Raw genomic sequence first — 19676 nt, 5'->3', positions numbered from 1 at the left:
TCTCGTGGCTAAGCCGCTCGGCATACATTCAAAGATTAGGGACGATAGTCACGAGTCTGGCAGCAAGACTAATAGGAAGTATAATTACTTCATTCCCCAAAATATTTCTTCATTCAGCTGGAAAATACGTGTGATCTATTAAATGATTCTGACTGGTCAGCGCGCATCTCGCATCGTTTTTTAAATTATCGTGTTCGTCCAGCTCATGCACTGATGCAGTCTGCAGATCCAAAATAACAGAAATAACCCTCCCTGCTTCAGTGAAGACTACTGCAGAGCCAATCATGAACAAGCAAATGACATCTACCCCCACATAATACACACACTTGCTCTAAAATGCTAAATAAAAAGAAGTAACTGTCATAAATAGTTTGTTGAGAATAAAAAACATCGCGTCATCAAACCACTTTAGACAGACTGTACTGACCAGAAATAATTCAAGCTTTTTTTTAGTGACCTAAGGGGTTGTCACTACTCGTATAATAGCGACTTGTGAGTGGCAAGGCTGAATGACGTAAAATATAGGGGAATAATATATATTGAATTATTGATTATGTTCAGACAAATATTAGTATTACATATACACGTCTGCTCGCTCCCAATTGAAACAAGTTTCAACTCGCAGTTCATACACTATGTTGAAACAGACATATTTCAAACAAACTTACTGGAGGTGTTAAGTAAACTGGGAGTATTAAAAGGTTAGCTTCAGTATACATAATATATTGATACATTATATGATGGGTATAACACTCCACCAGCTAAAGAATACAAACTCGTCTTTATTTCCTGCAGTAGAACTCAACTTTGCAACCAACGGAACCAACTCACGAGATAGATAGATAGATAGGTAGGTAGGTAGGTAGGTAGGTAGGTAGGTAGGTAGGTAGGTAGATAGATAGATAGATAGATAGATAGATAGATAGATAGATAGATAGATAGATAGATAGATAGATAGATAGATAGATAGATAAACTTTGCCAGTCACAAGTTTACGTTCTTTGTATCATTATTTCAATAGGTCTTAGTTTGTTGTCACCAAGCAACAATACCTCACCATGATCCGAATAGTGCCGATTGCCATCTTCATTCTCGCTTATTCAGTGAGTGTGAACAGCGCCTTCAACGTCGAGTATGATGCCAGTTTAAATCATTTATCTGTTTCTGTTGGTGCCACGAAGTTAATAGAGCATACTCGGGATTCTCCCTTCCTGTATGTTGGGAACGCAGCCGTTGGGATTGATGAACATTTGGGTAATTTTAAAATCGACCAGTATTTGCAAGAGAGGGTCGCACTCACTGACTTTACTGTCGATTCTCCATCATCGGATCATGTTATCACGTTTTCAAGGAATGGAGAATATCTGGTGCGTATATTTGTCTGTATACGGTAAACAAGAGAGAGAGCGAGAGAGAGAGAGAGAGAGAGAGAGAGAGAGAGAGAGAGAGAGAGAGAGAGAGAGAGAGAGAGAGAGAGAGAGAGAGAGAGAGAGAGAGGGGGGAGAGGGGAGGTGCGGGAGATTATATGTGGTCTTAGAGGCGGCTACACAATTAGACAGAGCCTCGTGCATCACACGCAAAGGGACAGAGAGGATATGAAAGAGGGAATAAGACAGGAAGGAGGAGGGACAGAAAAACAGAACAAATGTCATTTATAACAATTTCGAAATTTGTTTTGTCAGGCTTACAGTTTCAGTGGCAAAAACAAAAATGGCAATACGAGGAGTACTAATTCAACAACATGCAAAAGTCAACTTTCATGTGTTGTACTTCTACGATTTGTGATATATAATTATCTCTTTCTACACAGACCAAAGTCAAATTCGGAAGTGATGGAAATCAGGAGAATGTTGTCATTTTTACGGAAACTCCGACAAATATCAATCGGTACTGGATTCGTTTATTTGCTGAAGTCGATGAACATGTATACGGTGGTGGTGAACAATACTCTTATTTCGACCTTAGAGGCCATAATTTTCCTTTGTGGACTCGAGAACAGGGTGTTGGACGCAATAAGAGCACGTTGGTTACACTGTTATCCAATCAGAATGATGGCGGTGGTGGTGCCTATCACACTACCTACTACCCCGAACCCACCTTTGTGTCATCTCGAAAGTTTTACTGTCATTTTGACACAACCGTGTACTCTGTATTAGATTTTCGACACCCTAAGTTTCATGAAGTCGAAATATGGAGTGGTCAACCAGGAAAGATATATTTCGACACCGCGCCGACAATGCTCACATTGGTGCAAAAGGTGAGCGCGTTTCTTGGTAGACAACCTGAGCTCCCAGCCTGGCTTCATAACGGAGCCGTGTTAGGCGTACAGGGTGGTACGGATGCTATGCTTGGATACATCGACCAAGCTAAACGGCACGGTGTTAAAATCAGTGGAATGTGGATACAGGACTGGTCGGGTAGAATCAAAACATCCTTTGGGTCCCGAATTTTCTGGAATTGGAAATGGAATCCCGAACATTATCCCAATCTAGACAAGGAGATTAAGAAGCTGAAAGATGAAGGAATAGCAGTGTTGACTTACATCAGTCCCTATCTTAACAAAGAAGGAGATTTGTTCAAGATTGCTGACGCAAATGGATATTTCGTGAAGACCCCAGAGGGCGATACATACGTCGCTGACTTTGGAGAGTTCTATTGTGGCACCATAGATTTAACCAATCCCGATGCGTGGAATTGGTATAAGAATGACGTCATCAAAAAGGGGATGATCGGGTTAGGGCTGTCAGGGTGGATGGCTGATTTTAGTGAATATCTACCAACAAAGAACGTTGTATTTCATAGTGGTGAGTCTCCAGAAGTTCTTCATAACAAATGGCCGGTACTATGGGCAACTTTGAACCGACAAGCAGTTGAGGAGAGTGGTAAGCTGGGTGAAATTCTCTTCTGGATGCGAGCTGGTTATTCCGGTACACAGAAACACAGTACGATAATGTGGGCTGGTGACCAGTTTGTTGATTACAGCCGAGGTGATGGTTTACCTTCAGTCATCCCTGCTGCATTGTCACTTGGCGTTGTAGGGAGTGGTGTAACACATTTCGACATCGGTGGCTATACCGCCCTCTTTGATTATGCTCGGTCGGAAGAACTGTTACTTCGGTCCGGTGAAATGTCGGTTTTCACCCCGATGATGAGAACACACGAAGGTAACAGACCGAAAGTGAACTGGCAGTATTACTCTAGCGAAGACACACTGTGGAAATTTGCTCGTTTGACACAACTACACCACGCATTGACTGAATACACCAAAGCGACTATAACTGAAAACACCAAACTTGGCATCCCGACAGTACGCCCTCTATTTCTTCACTATGAAAACGATCCAGAAACTTACAATATTGCATATCAATACCTGTACGGCCGTGACCTATTGGTGGCGCCCGTCTGTGAGGCGAATCAGGAGAACTGGGAGCTGTACTTGCCCAAAGACAACTGGGTATACTTATGGAATGGTACACAACTCAGCGGCGGACGGAGAATTGTGGTGGACGCTCCACTAGGCTATCCACCCGTCTTCTATAGGAAAGATTCACAATGGACAAGAACTTTCCAATCACTGACACACGGTATTTGTCGTTTGTTTGTTTGTTTGTTTGTTTGTTTGTTTGTTTGTTTGTTTGTTGTTTGTTTGTTTGTTTGTGTGTTTGTTTGGTAAAAAAATTAAATCCTGTAAAAGCAAAAGCAAATCCCAATCTGTTGTATAGCAACTGTTTCCCTTGGTTATCAGCCTTTGAAAATAGTTGCTATAACAACAGTGGTAAGCAGGGTATAGTAGACGGCTAGTGCCCTCATAGCCAGGCAAGAAGTGTATAATAATGCCCTCATAGCCAGGCAATAAGTGTATAATAATGCCCTCATTGCCAGGCAATAAGTGTATAATGCCCTCATTGCCAGGCAATAAGTGTATAATGCCCTCATTGCCAGGCAATAAGTGTATAATAATGCCCTCATTGCCAGGCAATAAGTGTATAATAATGCCCTCATTGCCAGGCAATAAGTGTATAATAATGTTCTCATTGCCAGGCAATAAGTGTATAATAATGCCCTCATTGCCAGGCAATAAATGTATAATAATGTTCTCATTGCCAGGCAATAAGTGTATAATAATGCCCTCATTGCCAGGCAATAAGTGTATAATAATGCCCTCATTGCCAGGCAATAAGTGTATAATAATGCCCTCATTGCCAGGCAATAAATGTATAATAATGCCCTCATTGCCAGGCAATAAGTGTATAATAATGCCCTCATTGCCAGGCAATAATTGTATAATAATGTTCTCATTGCCAGGCAATAAATGTATAATAATCACACAGCTTGCAATGCCACATGTATGAGTAGTTCGGTTTTCTTACATTCTTACACACAGAATTTTGATATCAAAAATAACCGTGACGTCAGAAGTGAACCATGTATAGTAACATTCGATTCTGCTATAAGGGAGTGTTAAGTCCTACTCAACTTCTTCATTGCGACGAGCAATGCTGAACTCTAGTCAAGCAGCAAAACATGAAAATAAGAAAAAAAATACTTAAAAGTTTGTTCATAGTTTTTTCAAAATTGTCAGCGACAAATGTATTCTGCAGGTACTTATTTGGTCCCTATTCCGCGAAGCGTCGACTGTGCGTGACAGGTCACCAAAGGGGTCAAATTTGGCAAGCAACTAATGAATATTCATATCTCCATAGTGAATAATAAAGCATGAATGAAACACAGAGTTATATTTAATTATTTTTTATTTCTCTATTTCTCTTTCAGTGACAGTCCATGAGGAAGTATCAACTAGTTCTTGGTGGATGTATGCCGTTGCTATTGTTGTGACCTTAATTGTATACATTTTCGTTACACGGTAGAAATTATTTTATTTCAAATTCAGTAATCTAAGCATAATATCTGCATTATTTTTTTTTTAGTTTCACTTGTATCATTGAAAATGTTGACATTCAGATTCGAAGCTCAGATTTAAAATGTGTACACTTTGAACTATACATGGAGTCCATGATTCTGAAAAGAAATTCATACCCTGCAATTCACAAAACAGGGTAACTGTTTAAATCAAGCGATAGGCAGGCAAAGGGAGAAAGATACACACTAAAACTTGTTGTTGCATGTGGTACATTAAACAAATGGTTGATCGGGTGCCTCGGTTATATGAATAGAATCATTCTGTAAAAACTCAATAAGGTTGAATGTGATCTCTTTAGGAAGACTATCTTTGTATCGGAGACACCACCCTGCTGTGAGTGTAATTATTGTCAACTATTACAACAGTAGTTTTAGTTTGTGTCTATCTTACATATGTAGTTTGCCTATGACTTGATTTTCACAGTAGTTTTTGTCCACTGTACAGATTAAGACAAGGGTATATAGACATTAAAATGAATACAAATCATTTGCAATGGGTTTATTTCTGTCGGCCGATGTTTGGTCAAACGGTGTCGGTAAAGAGGGTGGTACTTTTTTTACGATCTACGTGTGAGTTTACGGAATTACACTACAAGATAGGTTTTTTATGTTTAAGATAGACATTTTCAGCGCCAGACTAACAATATCAGAGACACACCATACACACGTTGACACACACACACACACACACACACACACACACACACACATAGAGGAAGTGATAGGAATAGGTATTCTTAGACAAAATAGTAGAAACAATCTTCCGCTGAAATGTTTACACATGAATTTGAATATGTTAATTGCTTCAAATGTTTACTTTCCTACTGTAAAGTTTGACTGTGTGTATTGTTTGTAAGTGGATCGACAGAGCCACAAGAGACAGCAAGTTAACAAAGTGGCAATAAGGAAAGATCAACAATTTCTTTATACAGACTAAGTCAATGTATAATACGTTTTGACACCAAGAAGTTACAAATTAAATCTGAAGAGGCTGCAACAAAAAATATACGTAGTGTTGTTTTTTTTTACATTTTGAGTTTCAAATTGTTCATTGAAATCTTTTTATTGTGGATCATGCTTTTTGTATATTGAACCAAGGTTATAACGTTAAATCATCCATATATTGAGGTACAATAATTGGCTATCAAAATTGTATTTGAAAAATTGACATACATGATATTGGCAAATGTCACGTAGCTGAATAATTGAATAAGTATGTAAATATGTATGGTGTAGAAAACGATGTAAAAAATCCTCAAAGATGTACAGTTCGCCTCACAATGTTTCCAGCTATCAATTACTCTATCAAAAACAATGGTTAAGGTTGGAGACATTCTAGCCTAACGTAGTGATGAAAATCGTCATTCGTTATATTTGGATGGACTGTTAACATTACATAAATGTGACCGTATACCGTATACTTATCATGGACCCATAATCTGTCATCAAGTACAACGTTTCGGAAAGACCTGACGTTGAGGGCGGAATAACACGGCATACCATATCTTAGTCTGAAATCATCAATCAATCAATCAATCAGCATTCATTTTTATGACGTCATATGGTTATCATCTTAAAGGGGTATTTTTCACTGAATGTTGCTTTCACTTTCTGCCTTATCTTTCAGACTCTGTAGAAATAGATTGAATACGTCACAGTGGAGAAACTCTGAAGCAGGCATTTGTCGACTTCTAATCAAATTAATTTTTACACCTTACAGATTTCTATTAAAGCTATTAAAAAGATGATAATAACAAATTTTGTTGTCTTATTTATGTTATTATAATTTTGAGTGACAATGTGCGTGTTTATTATTATTTTTTGGCTGAGAACATTTTGCCACACCATATAGACTCGGTGAAGTACGTATCCAAATTTTGTCCTTTGCTGTATAGAGGACGCCCTCTATGGCAATAGGAGGAAGAAGAAAGCCAACTCAAAACAGCAAGGCCAAGGGCAATCTGATTAAAATCTGATGTTAGATAGGCTGGTTTTCCTGTATTTACCTTTATTCGTTCGCCCAGGAAAAAAAAACTAACGTAAAAGACGCAATAACGATGGAATAAAGGTAAATACAGGAAAACCAGCCTATCTAACATCAGATTTTAATCAGATTGGGCCAAGGGGAACATATTTTTCTGCGAGCTGGTTCACAGGTAAAGAGATTGTGTTTAAGCAGCAGACTAGACAAGGAACAGCAGATAGAGTTACATGACTGTATGGTGTTAATAATTATTGGTGTTGAAAGGGTAGAACTTTTTTTTGTATTTTTTGACACGCCAAAGGCTTTCATAGAGCTGAAGGCCTAAAATACCATAATTGGCCATGGTACGGTCGATAAAGGCTGCACATTAGCACAGGGAGCCCAGGAACCGTGTTACAAACAAACAAACATGCCGAGTATAAAAACATCTAGTACATACCCCATGAATGTTTGTTTGTGTTTTGTTTGTTTGTTTGTTTGTAACACTGTTCCTGGACTCCCTGTGATGGGACCATCGTGCAATAGGGCTATGTATAGGACCATCGTGAAAGGTCCATGGGACAATCGTGAAATAGGCCTATGAGGCCATCGTGAAATAGGGCCGGCTATGGGACCATCGTGCAATGCCAATGGGGTATGGGACCATCGTGCAATGGGGATAAGGGACCATCGTGCAATGGGGCTATGAAACCATCGTGAACAATGAGACCTTTCTTTTAATGAAAGATGAAGGATGTAGCATATGAGTGGAAGAAATTTTACAAAATATATGTTTATAAAGTGAATTCACGAATCTCATTCCTTGACTACCATTAAATCTTTATGCGAAAACGAGTTTAGTACATATCACATGACTTTATTAATGTAAACGACTATTTCAATTTTTAGGCCCTCAGTTTCTTTGAAATGCATAAATTGTGGTCATGTTCCGCGAACATAGCACGACATAAAGTTCCAGGGTAAAGTTCTATCAGTGTGCATGTGTACCTAATACTTCGGCAATACGGTATACACCCCGGGGACCATCTATGCTTTTCGTCACCAATGATCCCACTCTATAAATACGAATTTTGTTGACGTCATGATCAGCGGAGCAGATATTTCCAGAGTTGATTCTCGCAAACCGGAGCTGTTATTTCTTCCACTGAGGTGTGTCTTGGACGGTGTCGTAAAATAGGCTGTGGTTTACGCCCCGGCTCCGGGTAAAAACTTACGACGATGGGCTTGTACTGGCATACTACTTTCGATATTAGCCGTATTTGTGTAGATGCAATTAACCAGCACGCTAGAGGAGCTATGTTTCGTAATTTTGAAAATTTCAACACACCTGGGTGGTCAAAAGAAAATGGCGACGTGCAGTGTTGCAGGCATTACAACGTGACCTGGAGTGACGAGAGACAATGTGAAGTAAAGTCAATTTTTAGTAGCGAGTCAGTATTTCTAGGTACAATTTGTATATTTTCATGAAACGTACTGAGTGGTGAAGAGTAATATGGAACGCCTTGCTAAAGCTGCGCGCATTGGATCAAATTTTGCACGCCTGAGAAGTGTAACGTTATGTCTCGGTGTCCGTCAAGTAGTCCGACAATCAACCGTAGTTCGACTGAACTGTCTGTACACACAGGCCAGTGGCCCAAAGGTACGTAGACACCAATGGCACACGCATCGAAAAATCATAGTCATATATGCCTACGGTGAAATAAGTCCGAAATTATAGATGTAAATCTGTAAGATCTAAGAGAGATTCTGATTCTTGCAGACAGAGTAAGTTTGAACTCGATTCTGTGACATTGTTCCCCCATAGTTACCATTGCCAGAATGTGATGTAACAATTAGTACTAATAGTAGTATCAAAAGAGATTTATCTTTTTTTAAATATTATGCAATATCATCTTCCGCTTGCAAAATTTTTGAAAAACTTATATATATTTAAAAATAAATTGTTTTGTTATTATTGTTGTTGTTGTTGTTTACCTTACTGTATTCACTGATACAGTTGTGTAATAAAGTTATTATTAATTTTATTATTATTATTATTGTCATCATCGAGTCACAACTCTGTCGGCATCTGCAAGCAGGAATAAGGTTCAAAGTATTTTACAACGATCGTGTGTAAATTTATGATCCATAGTTTTAACATGGTTTAGAAGTTTTGGGAAACACTTTTTATTCCTATAGTACATGTACAATGTGAATTGTACATTCTAGGTAGAACACTGGTGTAACCTTTAGGCTTTACGATACTGAACATGATTTTAGCACAACTGAACTGCTTAGGTTCAGTAGTGCTAATAGGCATGGCAAAGTGTCTGTGTGTGTGTGTGTGTGTGTGTGTGTGTGTGTGTGTGTGTGTGTGTGTGTGTGTGTGTGTGTGTGTAAACAACTTAAAGTCAGAAACCACTGGACTTATTGCCATGATATTTAGTGGGTACATTACCTTTGGTTGCTAGTTGAGAAATTGTTGAAATCAAAATGATCATACCACCAGTGTGTGGTTTGGGTGAAAAAAATGTGGTTTTTGGTCACAAAACTTAAATTTAAAGACAACACGACATGATGATCCAATCAGTGATATGCAAATTATGTTAATTTTGGTCAAAATCTTGGGCTAAAACTTGGTGTGGATGATTCTGGAGGTACAAATGTATTATTCTGCACTTACATGTATTGTTCAAAACATTGAAAAAACTCCCTAGCAATGATAACCATGACCTTAGCAACAATGAAATAATGATGCCTATTACAAAGATAACTGGGATGGGTAGGTAAGTGAATAAAAATTAAAAATGTATGCAAATATCCCTAGCAACAAGACCACGCCCATAGCAAAAGATTAACATAAACAAAAAAATGTACAATTGTGTTACAACACCATGGGTGCTGTTTTAGACCATTTTTAGGTTAGTAGTGAAAATGTGTTTCACATCTCACCATCAATTAATTAATTGATTAATTTTTTTGTGTTATAGATTTTAAGTTTACATGGATTCCCTGTGAATACATCTCAAAGAATACCCACATTATCAAATGTGACAAGTCAACACTATAGTACAGAAGGCAGTAGTGCAATTGTGACAAGTCGACACTATAGTACAGAAGGCAGTAGTGCAAGAGATGATAAAGAGAAAGGTGGTGGGGTAAGTATATGTACACACTATCGACTTGGTTTGTTGCTCCTCAAAATTTCTCTGTACTTGTTTGGTAATTTTTCCCATTGTCAATGAATTGTATAGTTCTAAATATGGTGTCTTGTTGATGATGAATTCCATTACTATATGCAAAAGATCATGAGGGTACTATTTTCCCTGTGCTTTACTGGCAAAATAGATTATACATGTAACTTAAAGACAGAGCCGGCCACTGGTGTGGTTGTTGTTAACACATCGACATTCCAATCGTGAATTCAAGAGTTATAACTAATAACAGCTTTTCAGTATTAGTAACAACCAAGCCGCAGTCTGATCATGTTTTGTCCAAAATTGTATATACCATGTATATGTACATCAACTTTCTGTAACAACACACACATTCCCAAGACGTTCACACATCCACATATACCAAATTTATTACCAAAATCACCAGCTGTTCATTGCTGTCATGGATTTTCATAGAGGAATTACTGCATGTAACCCCCACGAACTTAGAGGGCCTTTTATACCCTATCTTGCCTTTAAGAAAACATTATTGTGTTGATTAATATCCCTTGTTTTCAAAATGATACAATCCATTGGATCCAGCACTTGTGAAGGCCTGGGGAGAACTCTTGTGGCAGTAATAACTTCTGCAAGACCAGAACCATATGTAGATTTGACTTTAGGCAGGATCATACAATGTCTCACAAGCTCAACAAACAAACATCGTTCGTTTAGGCCAAAAACCCCTCCTCCCTCCGCCTAAAGAAACACTCACAAACTTGTGCGACATCAAGCATTTATATGTGATGTAAACTACATGTATGATGAAAACTGTAGTGGTCACACCACTACAATCGATGTAATGTAAAAACATGATTATAAACACATTAAAATACTACCAGAAAGTCTGAGAAACCCAGCACCATACATGTATCTCACATTAGAAGTAATTTTTTTTATCAACTTACGTATCAACATCTCGGTAGTAAATACAAACGTTTTTTTCATTAAAGGAGTCAAAATTTTACGTTGAAATTTGTTTAGAAGTACGAAAGTGAAGTTCAGCAATTGCATTGATGCCAGATCCCCTCCCCTCTAAATCAATAAAGTTCACTTATTGAGCTTGTGTGACGTTGTCTGATCGTCCCTTAAATACTTACCATCCATAACAGATATATTGTACAAGTACATATACATGAATATAGATTTGACTTCCTTACCATTCATAACACACACGCATTGTATATGCCCTCCTTACAGCCAGTTACATGGAAGTCATTACTTGTAACTCTTGCATTTGGAGGATTTCTCTTGGTTGGTATGAAGTATGTCAAGAAAGAAAAAGAGTTAGGTAAGTTTATGTAAATGTACATAGTAGTCCAACGTGTAAAGAATCCATAAACATCAGATTCAGTTGTCTGGTTATTGCTTCATGTTACAATTTAAACTAGTTAATACATATATGAAGCAGAAGAGCATTGTCTGGCTTAATACAAAATCTTACTAACATTGCTACATTTTATTGTCTGGCTAAACAAACATCTTACCAACATTGCTACATGTTATCATCTGGCTCAACAAAATTCTCACTAACATTGCTACATTGTATTGTGTTGCTCAAAAATCTTACAGACATTGCTACATTTTATCGTCTGCTCAACAAAAATCTTACCAACATTGCTACATTTTATCATCTGGCTCAGCAAAAATCTTACCAACATTGCTACATTTTATTGTCTCGTTCAACGAAAATCGCACTAACATTGCTACATTTTATCATATGGCTCAACAAAATCTTACCAACATTGCTACATTTTATCATCTGATTCAACAAAAATCTTACTAACATTGCTACATTTTCTTCTTTTTGTTGTCAAAAAATGTTTATGGTGTAAATATTATAAGTATATATTTTATTGAATGTTCAGACATTGCAAACAAAAGTGTACAATACCCTAGTCTATCAGCTAGCCCTCGGATGTTCTTCCGATAAAATATGACACACAGCCGAACAACGCTATCGAGGATGGAACATCCGAGGTCTAGCGAATGTCATCAGGATATAAATAACTGCCAATCAGAGAACCGTATTAGCGACAAGCACAAACAGAGGACAATAGCTAAATTTTCATGCATATTCATCTTAAGGAGGGGCTTGTATAAAATAACCACCAATGTGTTAACTAAAATGTGTGAATGACAACGTCTACACACTCATCAAACACAATTACCATAAACTGATAAGACATAGTAATGACATAAATGTGTTTGTCAACACCTGCATGCAGAGATTGAATATATTAAAGTATATATATGCATATATGGCCCAACCCACCGCTTATCGTAATCTCAATGGAATGTCCGGTCTGAAAATGACATTCGCTAGACTGTTCGGGCAAGCCCTCACATGCGAACTTCGTTCGCTTAAGCCTTATAGTTATAGCATCGAAAGAAAGCCCGAACGTCTAGCAGCAAGACTAACAATACTCTAACCAGTACAAATTATTTACGATGTACATGTATTATCAATCTGTGAAGATATTGATATATAAACAGAAAGAAATTGTAGCTATTTTACTAAAATTGTATTGAACCAGACGATAAAATGTTAGTAAAAAATGTGTTGAGCCAAACGATAAAATGTAACAGTGTTAGTAAGATATGAGCCAGATGATGCTCTGTTTCAGGTTACATGGTTTCAATTCTCGCTATCTGCAATACAATTCTATGCATCGCTAAGGAGTCAAATGGAACGCAGTCTCGCGACTGCACTTGCATTTGTCGACACCTACACTTCTGGTCGCCTATGTCAATACACGTGAATGTTTCTTCCAAACAGTTTAATTGTAACAAATAAGATAAACGCAAGTTTTAAGCTCATATAATTATGGAGGTGGGAAATTTTAATATGTACAGTATCTTTCCAGGGCAAAATTACAAGATATGTCTACAACTGAAAATCGGAAAGAAACATTCCTGTGTATTAGCATAGCCGACCGGAAGTGTAGTTGTCGACATTAGAACGTGTTGTCGCGCGACTTCGTTCCATTTGACTCCACAGTGATGTGTAGAATTGTATTGTAGGTAGCGAGAATTGTATTTCCATGGTTTATGCATACTTTGTAGAACTAAAGTGTGCTAAATACTCTTCTTTGTAATTGACTTTCAGAAATGAGTACAGGTAATGAAGCTTGTTTCTCTATGTTCAGACAAAATTTCCACTCTTTCAATAGGTTGACTTTTTGAATTAGATGGCAAGGTTAGGGAGTGGGTGGGGTGGGGAAGGGTTTTTGTTTTGACAAACTTCACATGCAATTATGTACTATATGATAATCCCATGTCAACAGACTTCAATTCTGAATAATGTAATGATAATAATAATGTTGGTTTTCATATAGCGCTTTCCCACCCAGTCTGGGTGCTCAAAGCGTTTTTACTATTAGTACCCCTGGTTCGGATCTATAGTGACACAACGGCCCTTTATACTTCCTATACTCCCTGGGAACCATACAGTCCATTGCAGCCTTTATAAGAGCATAGGATTAAAGCATTCACATAGTAACCTCTATCCTACCAGGTCCCCAATTATATAGCTGGGTTGACTAAGGCACAGTCATGGTTCAAATCTTGCCCAAGGACTTTAGCCACTCAGAAACAAATGGCATCGATGAGGCTCGAACCTGTAACGTACAGATTCCAAGCTAGCCACTCTAACCATTCGCCCATCATGACTCCATATTCTTGTCATGGGCTTTAGCCTGAAGAGGATAGCCAGATAGACTGTAAAACAATTAAGAAAATGGAAGATGTAGGGATATAAAAATATTTCAATAAAACAAATATTTGTAATTACATGTATGGTCTACTCCTCAGTTTTCAATTCTAGATTATAGGTAAGTTAGGTAGACTATTTTCATCATCCGTAGCCACTAATATCAGAAAGTGGCAGCCCACTGACTACCAAAGAAAAAGGTTCTTTTCGAACCCTGTATAAGTTATCTGAATTTGCTCAGTTTCCGTAACAGTTTTGTTTTTGACACTTATAATCACAAGGTCATTTCTGATGTGTGTATTTTGTTCTTTTTCTTGTGGTCACAGCTGCTGAGAAAGAAAGGTCACGTTCACTGGGCAAGGCAGCAATCGGAGGAGATTTTGAGATGATAGATCATCATGGAAAACCCTGTTCTAGCAAAGATTTTCTTGGAAAATGGATCATTGTTTATTTTGGTTTTACACATTGCCCGGATATCTGTCCTGATGAATTGGAGAAATTATGTGAAGCTGTAGACGAAATCAGTAAGTATTATAAAGAGAGCCCTGGCCTATGAGTGCTACATGTAGTGTGGTATACTTGGGGTATTTACAGCTAAAACATCGAGGGATCACCAAACGACTGCATATCAGTGTTTTATTTAAGTAAGTAGGTAAAATCTACCGGGGTTCCCACATCATTTTACTGGGGTTCCCCACCTAAACTATGATACATTGCATGGGAAGCACTACCAGTTTTACCTCTTTCCCCCTTTCTGTTACCGGGGTTCCCAAACCTTAGCAAAAATACTGCATATCATAGACATTTTATGTTTCCTAAGAACAATTTAGATAGATAAGAAACAGGCTTCCCACAGACCACTCACTACAAATATAAACAAGTCATTGAGAATGACATAGTCCCCGCTATGATTGTTATTTAAGGAATTATCACTACTCTGATCACGCAACAACACCTGTGAACCTACATCAAACAGACTTAGATATGTTGTGTCTGCTTGTTGGACATGGAACATGCCTACAACAATAAAGGATGGGTCGGGTATGGGGGATCATATCACAACGAAAATGGATATGCATGTCATAGAACACTGTCCTAATACCAACTTTGAATGAGATCTGTTCAAGCATGTCTGAGTTATGGCTCTGGACATAGAAAAATCGCAAACAAAATGGCTGCCAGGCAGCTACTAGTATATTGGATCGTATCATAACAACAATGAATATGCACATGTATGTCATAGAACACTGTCCCAATACCAACTTTGAATGAGATCTGTTCAAGCATGTCTGAATTATGGCTTTGGACATAGAAAAATCGCAAACAAATTGGCTGCCAGGCAGCTATATTGGATCGTATCATGATGAAAATGGATATGTACATGTATGTCATAGAACACTGTCCCAATACCAACTTTGAATGAGATCTGTTCAAGCATGATTGAGTTATGGCTTAGGACATGGAAAATTCGCAAACAAAATGGCTGCCAGGCAGCCATATTGGATCATATCATGATGAAAATGGATATGCACATGTATGTCATAAAACACTGTCCTAATGCCAACTTTGAATGAGATCTGTTCAAGCATGTCTGAGTGATGGCTTTAGACAGGGAAAATTTGCAAACAAAATGGCTGCTAGGCGGCCATATTGGATCGTATCATGAAACAAATTGATGTGCATATGTATGCCATTGCATGTTGCCCCTGTACCAAGTGTGAAAAAAATTGGTCCAGGCATCTCCAAGAAACGGCTGCGGACGGACGGACGGACACACGGACACACGGACGAACGGACAGACGGAACCCAATCCATAAGTCCTCGTCCCGGACTTCGTCCGGTGGGGGACTAACAACACCAAACTCCTGCCGACAAGCAGGCACTGTATGTGTACACACATACACTTGTAACTTTGAATCAATCCACTTGTATGTGTCACAATCTAAGCCTGTAATGTGATGACTTTCAATAGCTTGTTTGTTCCCGGCAAAGATGTGTGTCTGTGTCTGTGTATCAGTAGGGGTCGGATGATGCTATTTATATTTGTGTTGAGTGGTCTGTGGGAAGCCTGTTCCTTAGTTATCGAAATTGTTCTTAGAGAACTTAAAATGTGTATGATATGCACACAGTCATTTCGGCGTTCCCTCGATGTTTTAGCTGTATTTTGTGTTTGTGGATTTTTCTGTGAGTACACCAAAGTGTGTGCAAATAGGCTGAATAATATGAATCAGTAAATAACATAATTGAACCTTGACACTAATCGGATGCAAATCTAATGTACAAATAGGCTTATAAATGCTTTACTTACCTCTAGTTACTTTGCATATTTTTTATTTTATTTTTGACCTTGTTGTTTTAGGAGTGATCGCCATTGGAAGGAGGTGATCACTCCTGGAACAACAAAATCAAATACAAATGACAAGATATGAAGGAAATAGAGGTACATTGTAATACAGTTCTTTTCAGAGAAGCTTGCCAATGCTACTAGATGAACTATCATAATCATTTCATGTTGAGATAGACACCATAAAGATAACACACAAACATTCCTTACACAGTGTCAGCTCTGTAGACACAATAAAGATAACACACAAACATCCCTTACACAGTGTCTGCTCTGTAGACACAATAAAGATAACACACAAACATCCCTTACACAGTGTCTGCTTTGTAGACACAATAAAGATAACACACAAACATCCCTTACACAGTGTCTGCTCTGTAGACACAATAAAGATAACACAAACATCACTTACACTGTGTGGGCTCTTGATTTAGTTAATAATAGAAGCAATAACAGCATGCACTCTACTACATAAGGTATAAGCTGTTAAAACTTAAACACATACTCACATACAGAGTCCTTATAGGAAGCCCTAAAATTGAAAAAAAAATATGCAGGATAACTGTTTCATACAGTATATTGACTGCATTTTTAGGTACACATGTAATAGAGTATGTGTTAACTTTTAAGATTCGATAAACTTTCACTGGCTGCTGACCATGGATTTTGAACTTCAACAGATTATACCTTGTGTAGTAGTGTCCATGCTGGTACTGTTTATATCGTTAACTAAATACAAAGCCCACACAGTGTAAGTGATGTTTGTGTGTTATCTTATGGTGGTCTATCTCAACATGACACCTTGTGATCATGCTCAATGATCTTGATTAGTTCATTTGATAGCTTTGGATCACTTCTTGGAAAAGAGCTGTAAAGCAGTTGAGCTGTGCTCCCATGTCAGATTTTAATCAGATTGCCTTTACATGCGAGAGATTACAGGATGGAAACATATACCGGTACATGTGGGTAAAGGAAAGACATCAAGATTCTCATAATGATCAAATTTTGATTAATTTCAGACAAAATCAAGGTAATTCCAGATGTAACGCCAGTATTTATCACAATTGATCCAGAAAGAGATACACCTAGTCTTATGGCCGATTATGTCAAAGGTAGGTATTTAAATAGTGTTCCTTTAGATTTTGCATTGTTCAACCAAGAAAAATTCAAATTGACATACATTTGTTTATCCTGGCACCAGCTAAGGAAATACAAGTGACATGAGGGGTCATTTGTTTGTTGTGGTGCCAGCTAAGGAAATACAAGTGACATGAGGGGTCAATTGTTTGTTGTGGTGCCAGCTTAGGGTGTACTAAAATTAGTAATTATGAACCCAGAATCCATCAACATTCATTCTTGATTTGAAGTTCTTATTTTCTTTTTTTGTCAGAGTTTCATCCTACATTAGTAGGATTGACGGGTAGTAAAGAACAAGTGGACCAAGCAGCAAGGGCATATAGAGTGTATTATAGTGTAGGACCTAAAGATGAAGATAATGATTACATAGTAAGTACCAAGTTTATTATACTTCACAAGAACTATAAATCAAACAAAATTTGGGAAATTTTATCCCCCTTTTGTCTGTCTGTCTGTCTGCCTGTCTGTCTGTCTGTCTGTCTGTCTGTCTGTCTGTCTGCATTACATTGTAAGTAGAAATGACTTCCATTCTTCTGTGTGTCTGTCTATGTTTGTGTCTGTCTGTCTGTCTCTGTCTGTCCGTCTGTCTGTGTGTCTTTGTGTGTGTGTGTGTGTGTGTGTGTGTGTGTGTGTGTGTGTGTGTGTGTGTGTGTGTTTCATTGTAAGTACCTTGTTTATCGTAGTTTCTCAATAACCATAATCAAGCAAACCTTTGGGAAACTTTAGCCCCAAAGAACTAAATCCTAATTGGGCAATAGGAATGAGTTTCATTCATTTATCTGTCTGTCTGTCTGTCTGTCTGTCTGTCTGTCTGTCTGTCTGTCTGTCTGTATATATGTGTGTGTTTATATCTGTATTTATATATTATCTGTCCCTGTCTAACCATATCCAACCATCTATGACATACAGATTTTTGTCAAACCTGGCATAAAGATGACAGATTATAGAGGTCATAATGTACATACATATGCAATAGGTGAACATGAATATCCCTGAGTGCTTATTACCTTCAAATAAAACAATCTTAAATATTCATGTTCTTCCATTACGTATGCATATCTGCTGACTGTCATTAAGGAATGCATGTCTAGGGCCAGCAGCTACACTGAACAATGAATGAGGGACAAGTTTTCAACTCTCAAGTTTTTCGTAGAAATTAAACATAATGAAAGGGATGTAAAAATCATGAAATGACTCTCCAGAACCAATGCTGTATTTCCTGAAGTAACATTCCACAAAAGTGGTGATTCAGCACTGCTGTTAGGAAACTTCCACCGACAACATTTCATGGTATTTTGTTCCTTTTCCACAGGTTGACCACACCATTATAATGTACCTTGTGAATCCTGATGGACAATTTATAGATTATTACGGACAAAACAAGAACAAATCTGAAATTGCTGCCAGTATAGCAGGACACATGAGAAAATACCGACAGATGTAAAAAATTAACGAATCTGTAGCAAGTCCCAAAATGGTTGCTTCATTCAGTAGTTGATCTCTCACACTTACAATGCATCATGGGATAGTGGGGTCAGGGGTTGATCACTATGAGATGTAATAACTTGAAGATACACCACAGTAATGATTGCTAAAAACAATAAGAAATCAAATCAAACATATGAAATTAATGAGTTTTTGTAATGAAAAATTATAAGTGATTTACTCGACTATCTCTACATATGTACCAATTTTTTATGCCATGCTTAATGCAAGGTTGACACTTTGAACTTTAAGCCGTACCACTTTATCAGGGGTAAGTGAAGTTAGATAAAGCCCTTGTCACTCTCATTGGAATAGGCCTTTCCAAAATTTGTCATGGTGGCGCTCTATTTCCTGTCTGTGTGTACCTTGGGGGTATACATGGTATAGGTTACGCAGTTAAGAGAGCACTGCTGCTTTCTTGATGTCTGAACAATACAAAAAAACATCCCTGATTTACACTTCTACAGGGCAAATCTATGAGGTTATGATACCCGTCCAATTTGAGTGAGGGCGCTGTATTCTCAATTTCCTGTGTGCAGTCTGGAATGGCCTATTAAAGTAATTAAGTTAACCCTTACTGCTTCACCAAGCAAGGGGGAAATTGAAATAGGAAAAAGAACATTGGACTGACAGAAAGTACATGTGTAGAAAAACTGTGATTACTATTCATAAAGATTGTAATTTTAATGATTGTTCCTTGACAATAAAAAAAATCTAAAAATAATCCTTTTTTGTAAAAAATCTCTTCTGGAAATTGATGTAGATTGAAAACCAGATAAACAATGGATTTAGTTGTAGACTGTTTAAAGGGAGTGCTGAGATGAATGGAGAGTACAGACGTGGTATTTACATTTATTTTGGATTTTCAATGCATAAAGTAACTCTACTATGCGTTCCTAC

The 19676-nt window shown here is 37.8% G+C and overlaps 2 protein-coding genes across 2 annotated transcripts; both read left to right on the top strand.

The window, feature by feature from the left end:
• The first annotated feature begins 1058 nt into the window (after window positions 1–1058).
• LOC144451284 (sulfoquinovosidase-like) lies at window positions 1059–4868 on the top strand. The gene is made up of 3 exons (XM_078142087.1): window positions 1059–1367; window positions 1811–3584; window positions 4774–4868. Exons 1-3 carry the CDS (start codon window positions 1059–1061, stop codon window positions 4866–4868), a joined length of 2178 nt encoding a protein of 725 aa, XP_077998213.1.
• A 3379-nt stretch (window positions 4869–8247) lies between these two features.
• Window positions 8248–19436, top strand: LOC144451491 (protein SCO1 homolog, mitochondrial-like). The gene is made up of 7 exons (XM_078142354.1): window positions 8248–8543; window positions 9874–10041; window positions 11299–11389; window positions 14137–14334; window positions 17174–17266; window positions 17545–17660; window positions 18604–19436. The coding sequence occupies exons 1-7, from the start codon at window positions 8397–8399 to the stop codon at window positions 18733–18735; spliced, it is 945 nt and encodes a 314-aa protein (XP_077998480.1). The 5' UTR covers window positions 8248–8396; the 3' UTR covers window positions 18736–19436.
• Window positions 19437–19676: the final 240 nt, after the last annotated feature.

The sequence above is a fragment of the Glandiceps talaboti genome, chromosome 21, assembly GCF_964340395.1.
Source record: "Glandiceps talaboti chromosome 21, keGlaTala1.1, whole genome shotgun sequence".
NCBI lineage: Eukaryota > Metazoa > Hemichordata > Enteropneusta > Spengelidae > Glandiceps > Glandiceps talaboti.
This window is presented reverse-complemented; position numbering and strand designations above follow the sequence as displayed.

Excerpts from the sequence above, each read along its gene's own strand:
- LOC144451284 (XM_078142087.1), top strand. The coding sequence starts at position 1,059 with ATGATCCGAATAGTGCCGATTGCCATCTTCATTCTCGCTTATTCAGTG. Across the intron at positions 1,368-1,810 it reads CAAGGAATGGAGAATATCTG|ACCAAAGTCAAATTCGGAAG; the intron begins GTGCGTATATTT and ends CTTTCTACACAG. Across the intron at positions 3,585-4,773 it reads TTTCCAATCACTGACACACG|TGACAGTCCATGAGGAAGTA; the intron begins GTATTTGTCGTT and ends TTTCTCTTTCAG.
- LOC144451491 (XM_078142354.1), top strand. The coding sequence starts at position 8,397 with ATGGAACGCCTTGCTAAAGCTGCGCGCATTGGATCAAATTTTGCACGC. Across the intron at positions 8,544-9,873 it reads CACAGGCCAGTGGCCCAAAG|ATTTTAAGTTTACATGGATT; the intron begins GTACGTAGACAC and ends TTTGTGTTATAG. Across the intron at positions 11,390-14,136 it reads CAAGAAAGAAAAAGAGTTAG|CTGCTGAGAAAGAAAGGTCA; the intron begins GTAAGTTTATGT and ends TTGTGGTCACAG.